The sequence below is a fragment of the Desmodus rotundus genome, chromosome 6, assembly GCF_022682495.2.
Source record: "Desmodus rotundus isolate HL8 chromosome 6, HLdesRot8A.1, whole genome shotgun sequence".
Lineage (NCBI taxonomy): Eukaryota > Metazoa > Chordata > Mammalia > Chiroptera > Phyllostomidae > Desmodus > Desmodus rotundus.
The window spans coordinates 74,280,411-74,301,962 of NC_071392.1; the positions used below are offsets into that span (position 1 = coordinate 74,280,411).

General features: G+C 40.7%; 1 protein-coding gene across 1 annotated transcript in view; it reads left to right on the forward strand.

The window, feature by feature from the left end:
• SND1 (staphylococcal nuclease and tudor domain containing 1) overlaps nucleotides 1-21,552 on the forward strand; it is a 424,177-nt gene that overhangs the window by 34,479 nt on the left and 368,146 nt on the right. Inside the window, exons 3-9 of the mRNA XM_024554944.4 lie at nucleotides 509-629; nucleotides 4,378-4,456; nucleotides 6,914-7,074; nucleotides 7,814-7,905; nucleotides 8,761-8,919; nucleotides 10,196-10,302; nucleotides 12,557-12,647. Coding sequence (XP_024410712.2) covers nucleotides 509-629; nucleotides 4,378-4,456; nucleotides 6,914-7,074; nucleotides 7,814-7,905; nucleotides 8,761-8,919; nucleotides 10,196-10,302; nucleotides 12,557-12,647 — 810 coding nt within the window. The remainder of the gene's footprint in view (nucleotides 1-508; nucleotides 630-4,377; nucleotides 4,457-6,913; nucleotides 7,075-7,813; nucleotides 7,906-8,760; nucleotides 8,920-10,195; nucleotides 10,303-12,556; nucleotides 12,648-21,552) is intronic.

Below are 21,552 nucleotides of genomic sequence, written 5' to 3' on the forward strand. Positions count from 1 at the left end.
AGTTTGACAGTGCAGTGAACTGGTTTCAGGCTAGTTTAATGGTCAGTGAAAGTGCTGGAAAGAGACAAACAAATGGAGGTCATAGTTGTTTATGACTTCCCTTTAGCTACATGAGTTTCTGGAGCCTGGACTTCTTACCCGGGGGTGGGTTGATAAATAGAAAGCATTTAGAATAGTGGCTGGCACCTGGTAAGTGCTGTAAAATTATTGGCAATTATTATTCACCAAGTAAGCTATAGCTCTGAACAGACAGCGATGCAGGCAAAGGTGGTACTACTGCCAGCCTCTGGAAAACTGTGAGGTCTGCTTGTGGGGCCTGTGCTGGTTAAACCAATTGCTAGACCCTCTTTTTATGAGCTCCTTAAGTGTGTGATGTGTGTTGTGTGCACTTTGTTTTTATACTCTCTTCAGGGCCTAGTCCAGGGCTAGGATACTGAAGAAATGAACTTGAATGCTGATTGTGGGAAACTAGGCAGTTCTCATGTGACACATTTGTTTTGTCTCTCAGCCCTGGGCATTTCCTGCTCGAGAGTTCCTTCGGAAGAAGCTGATTGGGAAGGAAGTCTGTTTCACGATAGAAAACAAGACTCAACAGGGACGAGAGTATGGCATGATCTACCTTGGAAAAGGTGAGTATCAAGGAGGAAAGGACTCATTTTTCTCCTCTCTGAGTCTGAAGTCCCTTCAGTTTCCATCTGGTGGAAGGCCGGTGTGAGTGCTGGTGGAGGTGGCCCTAGAATAGTTGGCTGTTGATGGAGTTGGAAGTGTGAGTTCATGGCACATATGTAGGGGAGTTACCTGATATTTTGGTTTCTTATTTACTCCTGGTCCTGCTTTCCTGGCTTGGTTTAGGTGTATGTTGTACAGCATAGCATTCTTCCTTGTATTTAGGCCTTCAGCCCATGGAACTCAATGGCTATGTGCTTCTGGGTCATAGTGCTAATTAAATTCCTATAGATTTCCAATTGCATCTTCTATTTCTTTTATCTGTCGTGTGGTTTTTCTTCTGCTCGTGGGGAGACTCTGTAGGAGAGAAAGATTTATTTAGGGCTTGTGCGGGGTTTTTTTTTGCAAGCCACATACTTTGCAGCTGAATGGGAAGAACACAGGCTTTGGAGTTGTATACATGTGGGTTAGAATTCTGGCTCTTTCATGGACCCTTACTTAATTTAACCATTAACTTTTCTAAGCCCTGGTTCATTCATTTGTAAGTTATTGAGAGAGTTTAAAGAGATAGTACATGTAAACCATCTATCTCCGGCACAGAGTATGTGTTCAATAAATACATGTGTGTGTGTGTACACGTACACTTGATGGTTTAGCTGAGCCAGATGGCTCATGCGATATTAGGTGTTCCTGTCTTTTGAATTAGATGGAGGGAGAGAAAGATTGTGGATTAGAGTTTGAACAGAAATAGGACATAGAAATACTTGGTAGACTGTTCTTTATAAAGCATAAAACAGTGTTCATCTGGAACTATTTTAGTAGCAGATATTTTTAAGTTTCCTGCGATTATTTGATAAAATAACCTTCCAACTGAGCTGCTTTAGATAATCTATTTGACTTGGGTAGTCTGTACTAGAAGTAAGCAAGAGGGGTAGAATGACAAGGCTAACATCATCCGTTTTAAAGAATTTTTTTTTTAATTTATTGAGAGAGAGGGAGATCAATTTAATTGTTCCACTTATTTGTGCATTCATTGGTTGATTCTTGTATGTGCCCTGGGGATTGAACCTGCAACCTTGGCATATCAGGATGATGTTCTAACCATCTGAACAACCTGAGCAGAGCTCATCCTGTTAAGATTCTGATTTTAATTTAGAGGTCTTAGATAAGCAAGTTGGGCATGACTTTGGAAGCATCTTGTCGAATTTACCTGGTAGAGAAACACCACCATTTTCAGCCTCCCAGACTGAAAGGGCTGTTTCTTGATTGGATGGGATGTTATAGTAATATATGTAATCTTTTTGAAAAGAGAAATAGAAGGATTTGCCTTTTACACATACTTCAAGTAATATAGTAGGAAATAAAACACTTAAGCATTATTGTTGGGTGGTTACGGGTTAGAAAGGATGTAATATAAATAGATGTACACTGTCTTCCAAATGCATTTTTCAAGGGTTTCATTACTTCTGTTACCCTGAAAGAGACCTCGCTATGGGCACAGATATATCTATAAAGAGCCACTGTCTAAGAGTTCATTTAAATAACCCGGTCTTCAATCGAAATGGTCGAATTGTTTATGTTAAGAGAATCTGACTCTTAAAATAATCTTCAATGTTGTTTTTAAAAAGTTTATTATTTAAACTGACCCAAATTGTAAACTGGATATAATTAAGCAGCTAAGGCACTAATGTTTAGAATAAAACCTGGCACATAGGATTTCGCCAATAAATACGTACTGAAAGAATGATTGAAAATTACCTATATCTTTGAATTTTAAAGGCTTAAATGACTTGAAGTTTATTTTCACTCAGATACTTTAACCAACTGTCAATGCCACTCTAATGAAAGGACACAGTGGCTTAGATGATTAATTAGTATTCATATATTTATCCTAATTCGTGGCTACTCTTTTTATGATGGGGGAGAGTGGTAGAATTTGAGAAATTGTGGTTAACCTAGAACTTACTTAAAAAAGAGGTGATTAGTCTCCCAGCTTTTGGAGAAAATATAGTCACCTACCAGCTCTTTACATGCCCAGTTGTGACTTGATCAAATTCATAACTTGGTAAGTAATGAGCAAGAAAATCAGGTGCACGCCCTACAAATTCCCTGCTCTCAGTAGTTTGTCTACCACGTTTTGTTGTTTCCTTTGGGAGGCTGACCCAGAGAAATGTATTTTTCTCCCGTTGAAGGAGCAATCAGAACTAAATTTTTAGAAGTGGCCTGCTGCCAGCCATTACCAGAGTGCTCCGCGCTAAGAAAATGTCTATTGGGTGTGCTGCTGATTGGCTGTCGTCATGGCCACTCATCTTGTTTGTACCTGGGCTTCCTTCTTTTCACCCCCTGACTTATTGGCCCCTTACTGCTCGGCTTCTCCCTTACTTGTTGAATCCCTCCTTTTGTCGTCTCATTCTTTGTATTCCTGTCGTTTTGAAAGAATCAATGTAATATTTACTAATGGCAGGTAGCTGGGTGTGTCTGGCCTCAGTAGTAACTTCAATGGAAAGGTTCTTGTGATCCACGCTTAGCCTCAGAACCGGAGCATCCTTTGTATAAATATCATTCATCTGCACTTCTCCTGGTAAGAAGAGACCCTTGAAATTTACCTGTGTAGAAATTGGGGCATGCTAATGGCAAGGCACTTAAGTTGGGCTTGGGGATGGTGTGTATACTTGTGCTTGCCTGCAGCAGTCACTGTATAGTGTACCAAATAGAAATCTAACAGAATTTTGTTCTGTGCTGACATTACCTATTGGCTAGACTTTGTTTCAGTTTATCTAGGAGCTTGTTTCTGCCATGTTAAACATTTTTATGTGGCGCTTCCCTCATAGATGTCTTCCTTTATCGTTCTGGCTGACAAGCAGAGATTTAAGAGAATACACAGAGCCTAAAAGCTTTTTCAATAGCATGGAAATGCAATTACTGTTTCAAGTGCCCAGGTAAAACGTAATCAGGTTGGGATTTATGTTTAACTTTATTTTTCTTGCCTGCTCTGGAGGCTGCTGTGTGAGAGATTAGAAATCTAGACACTGTCCCCTGCATCTCTGTGAGTGCAGAAGAAAGTCTTTGTCACACTGCGTAGCTTGTCTTGGTGTCCTGTTGGAGCAAAGAGTAGGGCATCCGGAGAGGAATTGGACTTTCTGGTGAAAAATGTAATGGACAATCCTAAACAAATCTGTCTGATTGTATGTATAATATGTTCTTAATTCCTGTGTGCTTGCTGTTTACCGATGTTACTGTTTAATTCTCACAAGAACCCCTTTTAGGGAGGTCCTCTTCTCATTTTAGAGATGAGTAAGTTAATGCTGAGACTCCTTGTCTAAGGCATTAAGCGGCAGAATGTTTCTTCAGCTCCAGGCCTCTCCTCCCTGGCTCAGTGCTCTCTGTACACTCCTAGGCTGCCGCATGTGTCTCGCTTTCTTGTCCATCTCCAGTAGTTCCTGAGATTGCATTTGGCCTGGGAGAGCCACAAGAAAATTAGAAGCAAAGACCCGAGAGAAAGATTTGTAGACCTTTAGGTCTTAGAGGCTAGACATTTTAGGAGAAGAGGTTTTCTGAAAAACCCAACACTGCATCGCTGCCTTGTCCAACTCTCTGGCAACATCATTCTCCTTGAAGAGCTAAGGGTGAAAGTGGGCTCCATTTGATCTCTAGTGCCATTGCAGGCAGGTTTGAATCTTGTGTTTAATTCGCGCTTTTTTTTCTCCTCAGATACCAATGGGGAAAACATTGCAGAGTCGCTGGTTGCAGAGGGCTTGGCCACCCGGAGAGAAGGCATCAGAGCTAATAAGTAAGCCTTCTGATCTTCTGACTTCCTTCTCCTCTACTGTGAGAGCTGTGGTTGCTTAAGGGAGGGTGGGCAGTCAGCTCTTCATTGGCTTTGCTGCATTTTCATGACTGCTCCCTGATACTTAGTGGTAACCTCTGGTGCTCTCCGGTTTTTAGGACATTCCTGCCTAGGTGTGTCTTATTCTGAGCCAGCAGGTCACTCTCCATTCTTTACTGGCATTTGATGTGTGTAACCCCTTTAAAAAACAGGCTTTGAGACAGGCAGCTCTATTCTTCATATCATGAGAGTCAACGGGCTTTGTTTTACACCACAGATACTCAGTTCCAGAGTATTTATCACTTCATCCCAAAAGATTCATTGAGTACTTACTGTGTGCCAGGCTGTGTTCTAGACGTTGAGAACAGAGCCGGGAACAGACATACTTAGCTTCTGCCAACATTTTAATGGAGAGACAGACAATAAACCAAGAGATAGGTATACAGTATCTCATGCGCCAGGAATAAGTACAATAAAAAATGAAGAGAATAAATAGAATTCAAAGCAAAATCTACTGCTTAGAATCTAGTTAAACTGATGAAGTTTCAGTGGTTCTGTTTTAAAGTCAGAAAATTCCTCTCCAAAGCATTTGAAGTCTGTTTTGGTCTATGGATCTGTAGATACTTACTAAGTAGTAGGTGAAAATGTATTTATTTAATTAATGGTAGTGTGAACTTATTAGAAATGAGTGCTATGTATGTAGGCTTTATAGCACATGTAATCTTGTTCACGTTTATTAGTGTTGGCTCTCAGTAGGATGGATTGCAGCTGGCTTTTTTTTTTTTTTTTTTTAAGATTTTATTTGTTTATTTTTAGAGAGGGAAAGAGAAAGAGAAAGAGGGAGAGAAACATCAATGTGTGTGGTTGCCTCCGTGCACCCAACTGGAGACCTGGCCTGCAACCCAGGCATGTGCCCCGACTGGGAATTGAACCGAGGACCCCTTGGTTTGCAGGCTGGCACTCCATCCACCGAGCCACACCAGCCACAGCTGCAGCTGGCTTTAATTAATACCTTAGTCTCTGAAAAGTGATAAGCTACATCAGTAATTTGGAGGCTAAAGATGCTGTTTAAATCATGTCCAGGCTTTGGATAAATACTTGCATGGACTGTACTTAAGATGGGGATGAACAAAGGTAAAAATGCACTATTTGTATTCTTCCTGCCTTCTTAGTCTTGGGGCCCACGAGTAAACTTCTGTGGTCTTTTCTGACTTTGGAGAGTCATTTGGCGGGAGTTTGTTGCATTAAGACATTTATCCTAGGTGGTGTTTTTGGAAGCATGCTGAAGTTGTATCTTAAGGACAATTGCTGGCATGATACTGTTGCACTGTTTTTTATGAATCCAATTTGTACCCAGAATAAAGAATTTTTAAAAAGCCCATAGTAGTATTTTACCATCTCAAGGTAAAATACTACTATGGGCTTTTTAAAAATTGTTTATTGGTATCCCTTGGCATACCAATCCTTTTTTCCTCCAAATTGTCTTGACTTAAAGCCTTCTTTTCTGTTTCTGTGTTTGCTTCTGTCTCTTAAACTACATTTGTTTCATTGAATTCTGGCTGTAATTTTGGATTCCTGAGAATGTGATTGTCATTTTTGGGGGATGGGAAGGGGGAAAAGGTACTGAAGACTTCTGGTTGAGAAATTCTAGAGCAGGGGTCCCTGCTTAGATATCCCTGCTGATCAAGGTGGGAGATTCCATTCATGCATGCAGCCATTGATGGAACCAGGCACTGAGGTTGTGGAAAGGCCATGCGGTTTACTTCGTTTGCTCAGATGTGTGGGAGAGGGAAGAGCAGAGCCATTTCTGGTTTTGTTGGTTGGTTTATTCATTTGCGGACTTTCTGGCTGCTCTTGTATGTAGTCTGGTCTCCCACCCAATGAAGAAGGAGTCTTCCATTTTCAACCTGCTTTTGCCTAGCTGGTCTTACGAATGTGGAAATAGTTTTGGGGTGACATTATCTGCAATAACAGTATTTGCTCTGCATTCCCCAGCCCTGTTCTGTGGACCACAATAGGGAGTTAGAGTGGTTCTTAGTCACTTTTCCTGCACTGTGTCCTGCTGAGCTCTGCCTGGATTTCAGTTCCTGAATCTGGGATATTTAAATGAAGCTGTACCCCCCGGAGCGGCTTCCCTCTGAGCCACCAACTTGTTTTCTCATAATCACTGATGGTGGCAGTACTGAGACGTTTGTTCTTTGGATCTTCTCATTAAATGCACTTGGAGGGAACAAATCTGGAATCCTGAAGTTGCACTCATGGTGGTTTTCTGGTTATAGGCTTGAGTCTAAAGCGCTTGATCTGAAATAAATTCTTTGGTGCCTTCAAGGGGAGAAGGTGCTGAAGAAACCCAGAGTCAAAAGAAGAGCCTATTGTGTTTGTGAACTCACTAACCATGCGTGCTTATTTTTCACATTCCAGTCCTGAGCAGAATCGGCTTTCGGAGTGTGAGGAACAAGCAAAGGCAGCTAAGAAAGGGATGTGGAGTGACGGGAACGGTTCGCACACTATCCGGGACCTCAAGTATACCATTGAGAACCCTAGGCACTTTGTGGACTCACACCACCAGAAGCCTGTCAATGGTGAGTCTGGTGGGCAAAGACAGATGTGACTCAGGGTGATTTCTTTCTGTTTGCTCTCAAGCTCCTTGAGGTTTATAAAATCTATTTTACTTATTTAGTATCCAAGGGAAATTGTTAGGGGTAAACAACACCATGCTGTTTTGGAAGGAAACTTGACCTAGTTCACGTGGGTCACACCAGATATATTTTGCAAAGGTTAGTCCTTTGCTGGTATAGAGTAGTAAATTGCTGGTATTTTTGCACATTGGAGCTCTTTCTGTTTTCTAACGAATGGCTACTTAAATACCATTCTTGTAACTGAGGTAGAAATGTTTATTTTTTTATAGGACCAAACACACGTGTGCACACACACTGTAATTCTGGACTACTTTTAGACTTTGTTGACACTGACTCAGTAAAATAAAACTATTGGCAATCCTGAATTGTTACTGTTTTCTGCTGGGTACCTGGTACTCAGGTGAACAACTTACCTTACTGATATCAAAGCTTAGGTGTGAGCCATGAGGTCCCAGAAGGTTCCAAAGACATAGTCGTTACTCTGATCCTTGTTCCCCAGGAATAGTTGTGGAAGAGTCTGTTGTGTGAATACTCATGTCCTGCCAATGCTTCATCAATTCTCAGAGGGGGGCTTTCTCAAAGGCTTTGGGGGGAGGGGCTGTGTTCAATGCAGTTGACTGGGCATTGTTTATCCCTGGGGTGAGTTTTGCTAATGACTTAAGCTGTTCATTCTGTTTTGCAGCTATCATAGAGCACGTGCGAGATGGCAGTGTGGTCAGGGCTTTGCTCCTCCCAGATTACTACCTGGTTACCGTCATGCTGTCAGGGATCAAGGTCAGACCATACACTGCGTTGCAGGGTGGGTTTAGGGTTTGTCGAAGTGTTCAGTCATAGGTAGATTTTTCTACTTGGGGACTTTGGATCTACTGTTTCCTCTATAATGGGCCATTAGCATTTGCTAGAGTCCTTTAAACTTTGCAGTGGGACAATTCCAATGAGAGCAAAAAAGATATTTTAAACTTTCTAAGTACTCAGGGTCTCTTTGGAGTGGGCTGTGTGGAGAGATTGTTGTCAAGACCCAGCAATAGGGGATGGGAGGCTCTGAAGTTTTCTGATTTTGGCTTGTCTTAATGTAAAATTCACATTTTGATTTAAAAAAACAAACAAATTAATGCTAGGCACTGGTGAATTTTTTCTTGCAGGGGGTAATTTTCAACTGTAAATAAAATTTTTTTCTCCGTGATAATGAGAGGGTTTTTTCATTGTAAAGATTTTATTTATATATTTTTTGAGAAAGGGGAAGGGAGGGAGAAAGAGAGGGAGAGAAACATCAATGTGTAGTTGCCTCTCATGCGCCCCCCTACTGGGGACCTGGCCTATAACCCAGGCATGGGCCCTGACTGGGAATCAAACCAGTGACCCTTTGGTCTGCAGGCTGGCACTCAAACCACTGAGCCACACCAGCCAGGGCGATAACGTGAGTTTTATTTGCCTTTCCACAAAGTCTGAGATGATGCTGTTTCTAGTTACTTTTTACCATTATGTTTTAAAAAGTGTTAGAAGATCTGATTGGAGACTTTCCCCAGTATAGCATTGTTGGTTTTTGCTTTTCGGACGGTTCAGTGTGGCGTGAGTGTGGCGAGCACTCACGTTTGGGCTGCATGACTCACTCACCTTACTTTGCTATAGTGCCCAACTTTCCGACGGGAAGCAGATGGCAGTGAAACACCAGAGCCTTTTGCTGCAGAAGCCAAATTTTTCACTGAGTCTCGACTGCTTCAGAGAGATGTTCAGATCATTCTGGAGAGCTGCCATAACCAGAATATTCTGGGTACCATCCTGCATCCAGTGAGTGTGCCGTACAGACTGGGCTGTGTGCGGTTGGGGGTCCATTTGGGGTCTGATAAGCTGTATTTTGCTTCTCTTTTTTTTCTCTGTTTTTAGCAGCCATTAAATATCTTGTCAGGATTATCATCTACTGGTTTTTGAGGCATTTTCAAGGGAGATGTCACTTATCTGATAGAATTGGATAAATCTGTGCAACTTCTTACTTTTAGAAAATTAATCTTAAATGTTGCTGGGCTTACAAGGGGAACTCTTATCACTTATTTTCCCAAGAGATGGTCCAGAGTTGTGCCTAGGAAAGGTGGGAGGTTGCCACCTCGATTAAAAGTGCTGAAACTTGCAGCAAAGGATTGAGGAGTTTGTATGTAGGCCTAGAAGTTACCTATTTGGAATAGTGGTAGAACTATGAGGAAATCTTTCAGTGGAAAAATTATTTTGTGTCTGCCAGGCTTTAATCCAGTTTCCTCCTAACTGCTTTTTGAGCAGGAAATAGGTTCTTTATGTTCTCACTATTGGAAATAATTTCTTTATGTTCTGACCTTATTTTATTCTATGGTAGGTGGGTTATTCTTGGACAGGAAAAGACCTTGTTTTTTAACAGCAGAGTTTAAGTGGATTTTCATTACTATAAACTATATCCAATACAGAGTAACTGTATTGTAACTAGTGTTACTTATTCTTTGGCTAGAGAACTCTTCCATCGTGGCAGTTGTGACGGCTGAGAGGCTTGGTATGGAATATGCCAAGGTCATGTCTGTTTTGCTAGCTGTCTGCTCGGGCCCTGCCAGATGGCTCTGTGTCATAGCAGAATGTGAATTGTAATTCATTGGGCAAAATGTAGCTTAAGTTATTCCCTTACTCAGCTCGTTCTTCAGCTCTCCCCTTATGAAAAGGGGAGTAAGTGCTGATCTTAGGAAAGGAAATAATAAGGTGTAATCTCCACTAAAGATTAACATCCTCCTCTGCCCACAAAAAGAGCTATTGAAATGTCAATTCCATTCAATGCCACTAACATTTATCCTTTTCCTATTAAGTGAGAGTCACTGTGCGTGGTGTTGTGAGAATATGAAGCTGGAGTTGTTGAGAACAGGAGCCACAGAGTGGTGTGTCTGTCCTGGGGCTCGTTTCTGAATGCTTGAGCAGTGGCTTTACTTTTTTCTTTTTTTAAATGAACTGCAGACCAGACTATGACTATGTAATTGTGTCAGAAATCCAGAGAATGATTCCCTTGCCATAGAATCTAATTTGTGCCTGCCTTTTCATGTGTCTTGTCTTCCAGAATGGCAACATCACAGAGCTCCTCCTGAAGGAAGGCTTTGCACGCTGTGTGGACTGGTCAATTGCAGTGTACACTCGGGGTGCAGAAAAGCTGAGGGCAGCTGAGAGGTAAGGTCTGTCAGGGAAGCCTTTCAGCCAAATATCTGGTTAAGGATCTTTAGGGAAAGAAATCTTGTGATCTCTCGCCCACATACGACAGTGTGTGTTTTATTTCAGTAAGGGATTAGGGAAATTACAAAAGAGGCTAGAATCTCGTGGAGGACTTGTACGTCTTTAGGTTTAATCGAATTAAGTCCTGTGTAGTAAGGAACTAGATTTTTACTCAGACGTTATGCTTTACCTGATAGACTTTTTTAATGTTTCCAGGTCACTTTAAAAAAAAAATAAGCCTCTCAAATTTCGGGTTTTAGGCATTTGGGATGAAATAAACTTGAGGTTCATTTGAGGACAATGAAATTGCTTACCAGCTACTCTCACACCAGCAGGCTAGAGCCAGGGACATTATGGAAAGACAGAGCCTGTGGGCCCAACACAGGACTGTGTAATGCTGTTGTGCAGTCTAATAACCTAAGTTATTTAAAAGTGTGTGTTAGTTACAAATACTGATGAAACTGTGAGGTGCTGTTGTCGTGTTATTGGCTAGGTGCAGATGTAGAAATAACTTATTTCCAGAAAAACAGTAGTGGATATTTTAAAGATTGGTGGTGATTTCAAGTGTCAAGGTCAAGTATTTGCAGGTGTAGGTGAACCTCATTCACTTGGTGGGGTAGATAGAAGAAAATGAAGCAGATAGCAAGAGTAGATGAATAGAGACGATGGTCCGGGAATTCCCAGCCACCACCACCCACGATAAATTAAGCAAAGACTACTGACCACTGGTGACAAGGTTCCAGTCTCAATGTTTGTTGTATGGCTCATTTCAGAATCATAAAATGATACTGGTCTTGGTAACTCCACATGTTTGCCTTGGAGGCACACAGCTAAGAGATGTGTAACAACATGAATTGAATGATTATGGTTTTCTTCCCTGTTAGGTCTTTTGCATCCTTCTACACCTGTAAGCAGGAACACTTGCAACTTCTTATAGAAGATTTTAATCTGGGGCATTTGATATGGCATGTCTGACAAAGGAAAACACAATTATTATATAAAAGTTTATTAGTCTTTATGTTCCACAATTAAATTCAAAAGATACAATACTGTTATAAAATACAATGTTCCAAATAGCTCTGCTTATTCTGTGATGCTCCATTCCCCCCTCCCCCCCCCCAAATATCCTGTCGGTCCATTTTTCTAAATTATTATTTTGGTTAGTAGTTCTTACTGCCTTCCTTAAGACCCTGCCTCTCGCTGAAGAAAGTGAGTATAATGACAGGAGTGTCTACGTTTTATAACGCCTTTAGGAGATTTTATGGATTTTTTTTTGAGAGTACTCATCATTATAAAAGAAGTTTAGACCAAGAAATGCAGATCGCATTTTGATAATTGGTGATTTCTTGCCTGCTGTTTTCCATGCTGTGTTTGACTTGTTTGCATTGTTGGTAAACCTATGTTGAAGTACTTTGTATATTTTACAACTACAACATGCTGCTTTGTCTTTTTCTTGTTTTAGCATTTCTTTAAAAAAAAAGGTTGCAATACTGTTTTCAGAAATAATAGTTCCTTTCCCCTGCACATGTATTCATTTACTTGTAAAAATGTGAGCTGGTCATTGATTTTTTTATTTAAAGCTTTGCATGCATTCCATTTACTCAGTCTGACTCAAAGAGTCTACTGGGCTTAGTGCTTTAAAAATTTCTGCTGGCATGATTTTTAAACTTCTGTTAGTGAGCTTGTATTGTAGTCTTGTTCATTTTTCTTATTCTTTAGATGCACTACAATGACAATTTTGTTCTTGTTTTCCACATGGGATTTGGATTCAAGTGGAACTTGAGCAAGGCTATGTTTTTTAAAAAATATGTATATTTGTTTGTTCCATGTATGCATTCTTTACATTTAAAAGAACACTTGCTCTATGTTTGTCATTCCAGTGCCTAGTACATAGTAATCACTCAGGAGGTACTGGATAAGCCAAAGAGGCTAATAAGGTGAACTTGAACTGTTCATTCTCAAAAAATTCCATATTTAGATCTGGTCTACCAGCCATGGGCTTATGGTTTGTATACGTATCTTGTATAGTTGCTATTCACTTTTTCTCGTGGCTGTTGGCACACTCTGTTCCGCTTTGACTGGTGGTCTTTCTCCTGGGTGCCTTGTCGGTGAGGTAGGATAGGATTCTGTACTGTTTGCCATCATGGTGATGGTGGATTTCCTTCACTGACCTATTCTGTCTGAATGATGTACATCCTTGCTTTGTTGTCAGGTTTGCCAAGGAACGCAGGCTGAGAATATGGAGAGACTATGTGGCTCCCACTGCTAACTTGGACCAAAAGGACAAGCAATTTGTTGCCAAGGTGAGTCATTCTCAGCATCTTAAGATGCATAGTGATTGTTGTCAGGCCACCGATAATAGAAAATTTTGAACAATCAATCAAGAACTGAAGCGTTTTTATTTCAAGGCAAGCCAGTGGTATATAGAGAGAGGTATATGCACAGTTGCACACATGTGTGTGTGTTTATTGTAGGGGACTTAGACACCATAAAAACTTAAATTTTTTTTTGTAAATTTGCATAACTTCATTAGAAGTTCATGGGTTAAAGTTACAGACATTCCATTTGGAAATGTCACTTATCTTTTAGGGTTTTTTTGTTTTGTTCTTTTGTCTGCTTAGCAAATGGCATTTCTCTCATTTCCTATGCCCAAATATATATGACCTCAAGTTTCTTTTTTTTTTTTTCTGTTTGGGGACTCTTGTGGGTTTGAATTTTTTTTCTACTGTGATGTTTTTTTTCCGAGAGCTCTCCACTGCTGTGGTGGGATGGATTTCTCTGAGGGAAACTAGAGCTACTAAATAGATTGGTTCCAGTAGTGGTGCTGTTAAGTGTTTTTCCTAGTTACAGGGTTTGTACCATGGGGCAGGCCTGTTCTCCTCACCTTCCCCAAATACTGTAATGTTTTCCAACCTATTTTTACTTTGGGCAGGAAATGCGGGAAGCTTTGTCTTTGTGGACTAAAGTGGTTAAACATTCATACTCTCTGAGAATTGACTGTCCCAAATGTCACCTAACAGTTTAAGATGGAAAGCCACTAGGTGGCACTGTCAGCCTGAAAAATTCTGGAACGAATTATCTTAGAATGGTAAAATTTTAACAAAGTCTCTGAGGAATCGGCTGAATTTCTTCACTTTTTTATGATGCTCAAAGCAATAAGTCACAGAGTGCTCCAGTGGCCCCTCTCCGTCTTCTAGTCTGTGGTCTCTAAGCAGTGGTCAGGTTAACCATAATTGTGCCTTTTAGTGGACATCAGTGGGAGTAGTCCCTGGTTGGATTCTCTCCTCTGCATTTTCCCATTCTGACGCAGACCAGAATGGGTCCCTGCTTTCTTTCTGTGTGAGGACTGGGCTAGCTTGGAAACTTGGACATGGCTGTTCAACCTAATTGGAACTTGGTTGTGCTTAAGTTTCCTGCAATCTGTTCTGTTTGAAGACTGTAGCTACACAAAGAAAGAATGATCATCCATTTTTACCATTCACATTTAGGACCTGTGACATTAGTGATGTAAATGAGGCTTGGGAGGGTCCCATTGCCCTTTGCTATGGCTACCAGCTCCTCCTCAGTTGTAGAGAAACCTAGTAGATTTTGAGGGTTTGGGCCTTTGCTGGTTGGGGAACTAAGGCATTGCTGAAGAAATTAAAACTATTAGGTGGCTGAATCAGTAGTTTTGCCTTTATCTTAATAGAAAAGGGAGCTCTGACTCTAGGAACATTTCCTCCATTTTAAAAATCCAGAATCTGTTTTTTGTTTGTGGTCTTTCCTGTTTAGTTTTAAGACACAGTGAGACTTTTTTCGTTACAATTAAGTTTTATTCACTACAATTCCAGGATAGAGAAGATTGCTCCTAGTAACTATTGGATTGAGGATTATGAGGAATAATCATTGTCCTGAAATATCTTAAACATATATTTGCTTAGAGAATAGAGAGAAAAATGAATTTGTAGGTAGATAAATGGTTTTAAAACTTTTTGATTTTTGAAATTCTTAAGCATTAAGCATTTCTATTTTTAGAACAAAAAAAGGAATAAAAAAGAAGACACACTAAATGAAGCTACTGTGACACAGCTTTCTTTGTAAACACATTTTGTCACACTGTCTATTGTGGGGGATGGCACACTGGCCCTTGGGCCGAGTCTGGCCTACCACTTGTTTTTGTACGGTCTGCAAGCTAAGCATGTATTTTACATTGGAAAGAAATATTTTGTGGCACATGAAAGTTAGATGAAATCAAATTCAGGACCATGAATAAATTGGGACCGTGGCCAAGTCTGTTCGTTTACATATTGTCTGTACCAGTTTTCGTGATACAGTGGCAAAGGCAAGTATCTGTGAGAGACAGTTTGGCTTGCAAAGCCTAATTTGCTCTGTGGCCTGTTACAGAAAAGTTTGTTGACCCGTCACCTATACTCATCCTACTCAAAGTGCCTTGAAACAATAATAGGAACTTGAGCTAGAATATAAAGAAAGGCATTGCTTCTTTCATCATAAAATATTGCTATTGAAAAATTGTCAGCAGATTTGTGTGTGGTCGATTTACATTCTGGTACAAGCTCTTTGTCTCATTGCAGAGTAGTAGCTACTTTTTGAATAGTAATGGTCTGTAATCCTTTGTGTATAATTGTATATTTGTAAGTTTTTGTTTTTAATATGAGTTTAAAGAACTCTGGGTTTATTAAGAAATGAAATAGTTCATTCTTCTCTACCTTGAGGAAGCCATTTTTAACTCTTGGCAATCCCTGTCTCAATAAAATGTTTATATTGCTCTTTTTAAGTTTTTCAGTGTTAGGTATAACCCCTTTTTCACACCATGAAAGATTAGCATTTAGGTTTTTTACTCACGCACACATATTCACATGGGTGTGCATGCAACCTTACCTTATCCTTCTATTAAGACTATATCATAATTCAGATTAAATTAATATTCAAAGTTCAGTGGGTGTATGGTAATCACCACCAAGCTATATAACATATTCTGCCTACTTTTCATTTCCTGCACAATTTTTTGTTTTATTTGGAATTAATAATTTTAAAATTTTATGCATATTTTTTACATACTGTAAAAATCTTCTCTCAAAACAAAGATTCGGTCTGTTCATTTTAACTTTGTCAACAATAGTTTCTAGGAGCTGTACCAATCTGGAATAGTTCTTTTTCCTGTTGCAGAGTTGTCATTGTCAGATTTCTTCACTGTCATCCTGGGCTTTTCTTTGCTTTTTCCCTGGGTTGGCACTAGGTTTACTGGATCCCGTGGCTGCTTCTTTATGATTTAATACGTTAGTTTGGTGGCACAGATTCTCTAGCTTCTTGGGAAAAGAGTGCTTGGTAGGTAAATATCTTGAGATCTTTAATGTCTATTTTATAACAGTTCAGCTGGGTATAGAATTTTGTTAGAAGTTATACTTCTTCAGAATTGTGAGGACATTGCTCCATTGTCATTTAGCTCTTAGAGATATTTTCCTTGTATTTTAGATGTTTGAAATTGTTCTAATTCCCCATCTTCATATGATTTGGTTTTTCTTTCTGCAAGATGATTTTAGCAAATTCTTTTTTATCCTGAACTTCCATAGTGATGCACTTTGTTTATTCATGTGTGAATATATTATGAGGATGAACCCCCAAAAAACTGCAGTGTGGGCAGGTACGCTTATAAACCACCCATCATGAAATGGGCAAATGCGGTGCAAGGTTCTTCAAAAAAAAATTCACTGAAGCCAAACACAGCCTCTCACAACAATGCCAACTTATACACTGATACAGATGGGTTGCTAGAACGCTCACGTAGCTGGGGAAGCCTGTACCACAAGAGGTCTGCCTTCTAGAAGATAATGCTGGGTTTTTTTTTGTGAGGCAGGGGGGAATCCTCCCTATATGCTTTGAATTTGAATCCGTTACGTCTGGGAACTTCAACTGTTTTGTTGATTTCCATCTAGTTTCTCTGCTCTCTATTTTCTAGAACTCCTATTTGGATGTTTGACTTTGTGAGCTAGTCTTCTAATTTTTTTCCTCCTATTTTCAATCTTTTTGTTGTTTTTGTTCTTTCTAGATTTCTTCATATTTACCTTTCAGCCCTTCTATTATTTCATTTATAGTACTGTATTTTAATTTCTCAGATTTGTTATTTTCTGAATGTTTTTCTTATTAGTATTTAAAATATCTAATACTTGTTTCAGAGGTGAGTATCATCTATTATTAGGTTTCTGAGGAAATTATTATAATCTTTTGAAACAAACTTTCTTAGTCTGTGTTCTGCATAGTCTGTGTTCTCTAAGTTGTTTTTGAACCCATTTGGTTATTTTGGTCCCTTATTTTTCATGTTAGAGGCTGTCCTCAGGTCTCTGGTGATCCCTGGTGGTTTCTCTTGTTTAAGAGTGAGGTAGTGAACACTGGGTTAGAAGCAATAGACTCATGTATGGGTGTACATCTTAAAATACAGCAGGTGCTTTTATAAGTTTTAAACCAATCCTAGTTTCGATGATGGGGGGAAGTCTGTAGTATAAATCATATTGGCTATTGTGTTTTCTCACCACTAGCTCAGGATTTAGCTTTTGTGAGTCTGAAGATTGTTACCACTCATACATCAGCTTTCCAGCTTCCAAAGTTTGTTGCTGTGTTCTTTTCTCCTATTAATCTTTGTCCTTTTGAGCTTATGGCAATAAAATAACAAAATTAATTCCTTTATTTTTGTTTAGAGGTACTTAGGGAGGGAACCAAAGAAATGTTTGAGCTTGCTTTAGTTTGTTCATAATGATCCGCTTCATTGTAAGGCTGCATCATAATTCATTTAAGCAATCTCCAATAGTTTGACATTCATATAGTTTGTGGTTTTTCCATTATTTAGAAAATGGAATAATCTCTGTGTAAAGGGCAGTTATTTCCTTAGGAATGTTTTGGAGCATATTTGCCAAATAGCTTTCCAGAAATGTTAACTAGTGTATACCCACCCCGATGCGTGTTCATTTTTTAATATGTTGTAGAACAAAGGTCGACCAACTTTTTCTTACAGGACCACGTAATAAACATTTTAGACTTTATGGACCATGTTAGCCCTGTTGCAACTACTTAATTCTTAGACCGTAGCAAGAAAACAGCTGTAGACAGTATGTGAATGAATGCGTGTGTTTGTATTCCAATGAAACTGCATACAGCAATAGGCAGTGTGGGCTGGGTGGCCTTTGGACCATAGTTTGCAAACCCCTCATGTAGACCTTGGGATAGCAGCAGTAAATGTAAAAGAAAAAAACGATCTGCATTTTTTTTTTTTTTTTTTTGCATAACCTAGAACCCACCTGCAGTTTTGTAGTTGGTTTATTTGATTTAAAATGTGTGTTAATGCCATGGAAACCTAAAAACGTCCTAAGATGTTGGGGCCTTCAAGTACATAGTCTGACAGCCACCCTATCTCCTACGAATTAATTGCATAGAGAACAGCTACATAGCCTGAAAGGCCCACAGAAGGTGACCTACGAACTCTTAACTGAACGCCTCTGGGACACTATAGGTGATTTCTGGAACTGATGCAACACTGTAAATCAGACTCTTGGCCAAGAGTCTCACTTCTGAGAAACTTGTAACTCAGCAAAGTATCTTGATACATGCGGCCTACTGAAAGCCAGGTTTCTATCCTCTGCTGAAGCAGTTTCACTTAAGGAAAGAAATGCAAGGGAGGGCTCTTCTTGTCTCTCCAGGTTAGCAGAGAAGCATGTTCATTTCACAGCGATTAGCTGAGCCTACTTGAGACTTTTGTGCCTGTCCTGGCTTGCCAGTTTCCTGCCTGCCTTCCCTGTGGCGTTTTAGCTGATCTGTGCTGTTTGTAGCCATATGGTCCCCTGAGCACGTGGCTTGGCTTCCCTGTCCCTGCTGCTGGATGCTTGGGCCTTGCAGATTTCACAGACCTGAATAACACAGCAGTGGGGGTGTGTGTTTGGACGGGCATTGGTGAGGGGGGGCAGCATGTCCTCAGGAGGTGGAGTCTTTTTGTTACCCTGCATGGTTAGAGTCCTCTAGATTGGTTCTGTGTACCAATTGATTGCTTAAAAATACAGAGCCCTGAAGGACGTGCTTTGAGGTGGTTCAAAATAATGGGAAGTGGTGTCTGCTTTCAAGGAGCTTACCCTCTAGGGTTCTGTCTGAGAGATTGCCCTAAGTAGTGAACTGTTTGGTATTGGTGGCCATGTCCAGCTTTGGAGGTGAGGTTATAAGCTATCCATGGATGCAGTGGATTCTAGTACTTACTTGGTTTGGTCTTGATTATTTTTTGCCGTGTGTTCAATCATAGTTTTGAATAGAGTTCATTAGCATATCTCTCTAAAATGGTTTTTAAGCAGGGATACATTTTTTTCTTTTTCTTTTTTAATCCTCACCCAGGGATATGGTTAGAGAGAGGAAGGGAGAGAGGGAGACTGGGTGGAGGTGCTTGGGGGAAAGAGAGACAGACATCAGTGTGAGAGAGAAACATCGATGGGTTGCCTCCCGTACATGCCCCAACCAGGGATTGAACCTGCAACCTTTTGGGTGTACAGGACGATGCTCCAACCAACTGAGCCACATGGCCAGGGCAAGGATACTTCTTAATATGTTTGGCATTCTGTAGACGTTTCCATTATATTCCCCTTTGGTAATGTGGAGAGAACAAAAAAAATACTAGTTATTTCCTTGACTTTTTGGTCATAGGGTTTTTAACTGAAGTTTTGTGGATGATCTGGTTGCAAAGGTAGCCTCTGTTATACCAAAAAGATAATCAAGCCCTGGCTAGTGTGGCTGTGGATTGAGCACTGGCCTGTGAATTGAAAGGTTGCAGGTTCACTTCCCAGTCAGGGCACATGGCCTGGATTGCAGGTCAGGTCCCCACTTGGGGGCGTGCGAGAGGCAGTCGATCAATGTTTCTCGTGCACATCCCGGTTTTCTCCCTCTCTTTCTCCCTCCCTTCCCCCATCTCTAAAAATAAATAAAATCTTTAGAAAAAAAGGAAAAAGATATCAAGACTTAGTTTATAGCTTAAGTTAGCAAATTGATAGCTGATAAAAGAAAATGATTGAATAGAAAAGACTTGTAAAAAATAATTACCTAGCCTTTTAAATAGAGGCTTAATTTTTTTAGAACAGTTTTAAAGTTGCAGAAAAATTGCGCAGATGTATAGAGAGTTTCCCACTCCTCCCTCTCCCTCCCATTTCTCGTACTGTTCTCTGACATGAGTTTGGGAAAATAATGACAAGTAGTATACCAATATTGATATATTATTATCAACTCAAGTCCATGCTTTAGTCAGATTTCCTTAGTTTTTTTCGAATGTTTGCTTCGTGTTCCAGAATCTCATCTGTGATAGCACACCAAATTTTGTTGTTATGTCTCATCAGGCTCCTCTTGGATTTGGCAGTTTTTTAGACTTTCTTTGCTTTTCATGACCTTGACAGTTTTGAGGAGTGCTGGTCGGCTATTTTGGAGGATGCCCATCTGTGGGAATTTGTCTGATGTCTGGTTTCCTTTGAAGTAACTGTTACAGTATCCAGTCTGTTTGATCATGCTTAGGTGCTTAGAGGTATTTGCATCAGGAAATGTGCTTAGTATTTTGTCGAGTTCACAGGGTAGCAGCTGTACTCTTCTGGGGGATGGGGAAGGGACCATGTAGTGACTCCAGGCCATTGCTAGAATAGTTGTGGGCTATTCCTTATTTCACCCACTTTTGGTGGTGTGTCATTAGCACTTACAGGATTAGTTTTGGGGAGAATGGACACAGCATTATAGCTGTAGGGAGCAGGAGAAGCAGCTAGATGTCATGATTTCAGAGAGTAGGAAGGGTGGTGTCCCATTCCCAGTGACTCCACCAAGGGGCACAGCCTGCTGGTTCCTATAGAGAGCCCCTTTTGAGCTGCTGGTCTTTTTATTCCTATCCAGTACTAATAATTTAGTTAGCTTTGGGGATACTGGTAGTTGTGTCTGGGGAGCTCTTCTGAGTGTCTCTGTAGCTCAGGAGGCTGTTGTAGGCCCATTTTGCTCATTTTATATGCACAGCAGGATTTTAAGAAGCTGAACAGCAGCAGCCCGTCACCACCCAGTGATCACTGAGGATGGGCTCTGCAGATGGGGAGTGCGGCATGAGGCCGGAGACCGGAATGGATGTCCCCTGCCCCTGACAGCACTCGGCACTCTTAACTTGTGGCAGCCCTTAGCCTACACCTGTCATTAATAAACCACTCATTTTTTCTTATATGTTTGGTCTTCAAGACATGGGGAAGGATTTGGATTTAGGGCATGTATTTCGAGTCCACCTAGTGACTTTTTTTAGTGTAGATTTCTGCTGTGCTTTACATTGTCTCCTGGAGCGTGTGGTGTGGTGGGTGTGTGTGTGGGTAGACGGAACAGGAATCTGCAGCTTGTGGAGAAAGTGAGGGATGTGGGCATACTTGGAATTATCCTGATGAAAAGCACCATAAGAAATATCCCTGTTATGAATGTGGTCTGGAATGGGGCTGATGAGCAGGCTTTGGGTAGTAATCCACTCTGCATTTTACTTATTGCACAGTACGTGACTAGAACCACTATTTCATTGCCTCTTCCATGCCTCAGCTCTGGGGCTGCTTGTTCTCCGGACTGTAATGACACAACTTACCGAGGAATAGTAACTCCTAAATCCCCCTTAAATACACACACAGACATATACACATACGCTCACTGTACCCCCCTTCACCAGAAAGCCAGACCTCTTTTAGCTGGCAGTGTCTGAGTGTACAGGTCTTGAAGAGGAGGTTTCTAATCAGGGAGATGCCAAGCAGAGAAAGTCTGCTGCTGTGGCCTGAAATTTACAGCTTCGAGAACCCATTCGCTGCTCCTGCTGCTAACGCGGTACGGGGGTGATGAACACCAGTGACTTGTCACAGGGTTGTGCTTGGATCGTCACATTCTGTAATCAAGGGGTGAAGGTGTGAGCACTCTGATACTTTCCCTGGTTTTATTCCTCTCTGAGCATGATAGGAAGTGGAGAATGTCTAGATATTTTTCATGTCTTGATCATCGAAATTTCTGGCAGTTGAGGATGAGAGGTTTGGTGTGAGAGGAGTGTGTAGCTCTGTTCATTACTGAGGTTTAGGAAATGGTGCGTGTTCATCTGAGATGCCTGACAGTTCCCTGCTTTACTTTGGGCAGTGAGTGGTCCTGTGCCTTTGAGAGAGGAGCGGTGGTGGTTTGCTTTACTTGGCTGTTTTGCTTGGC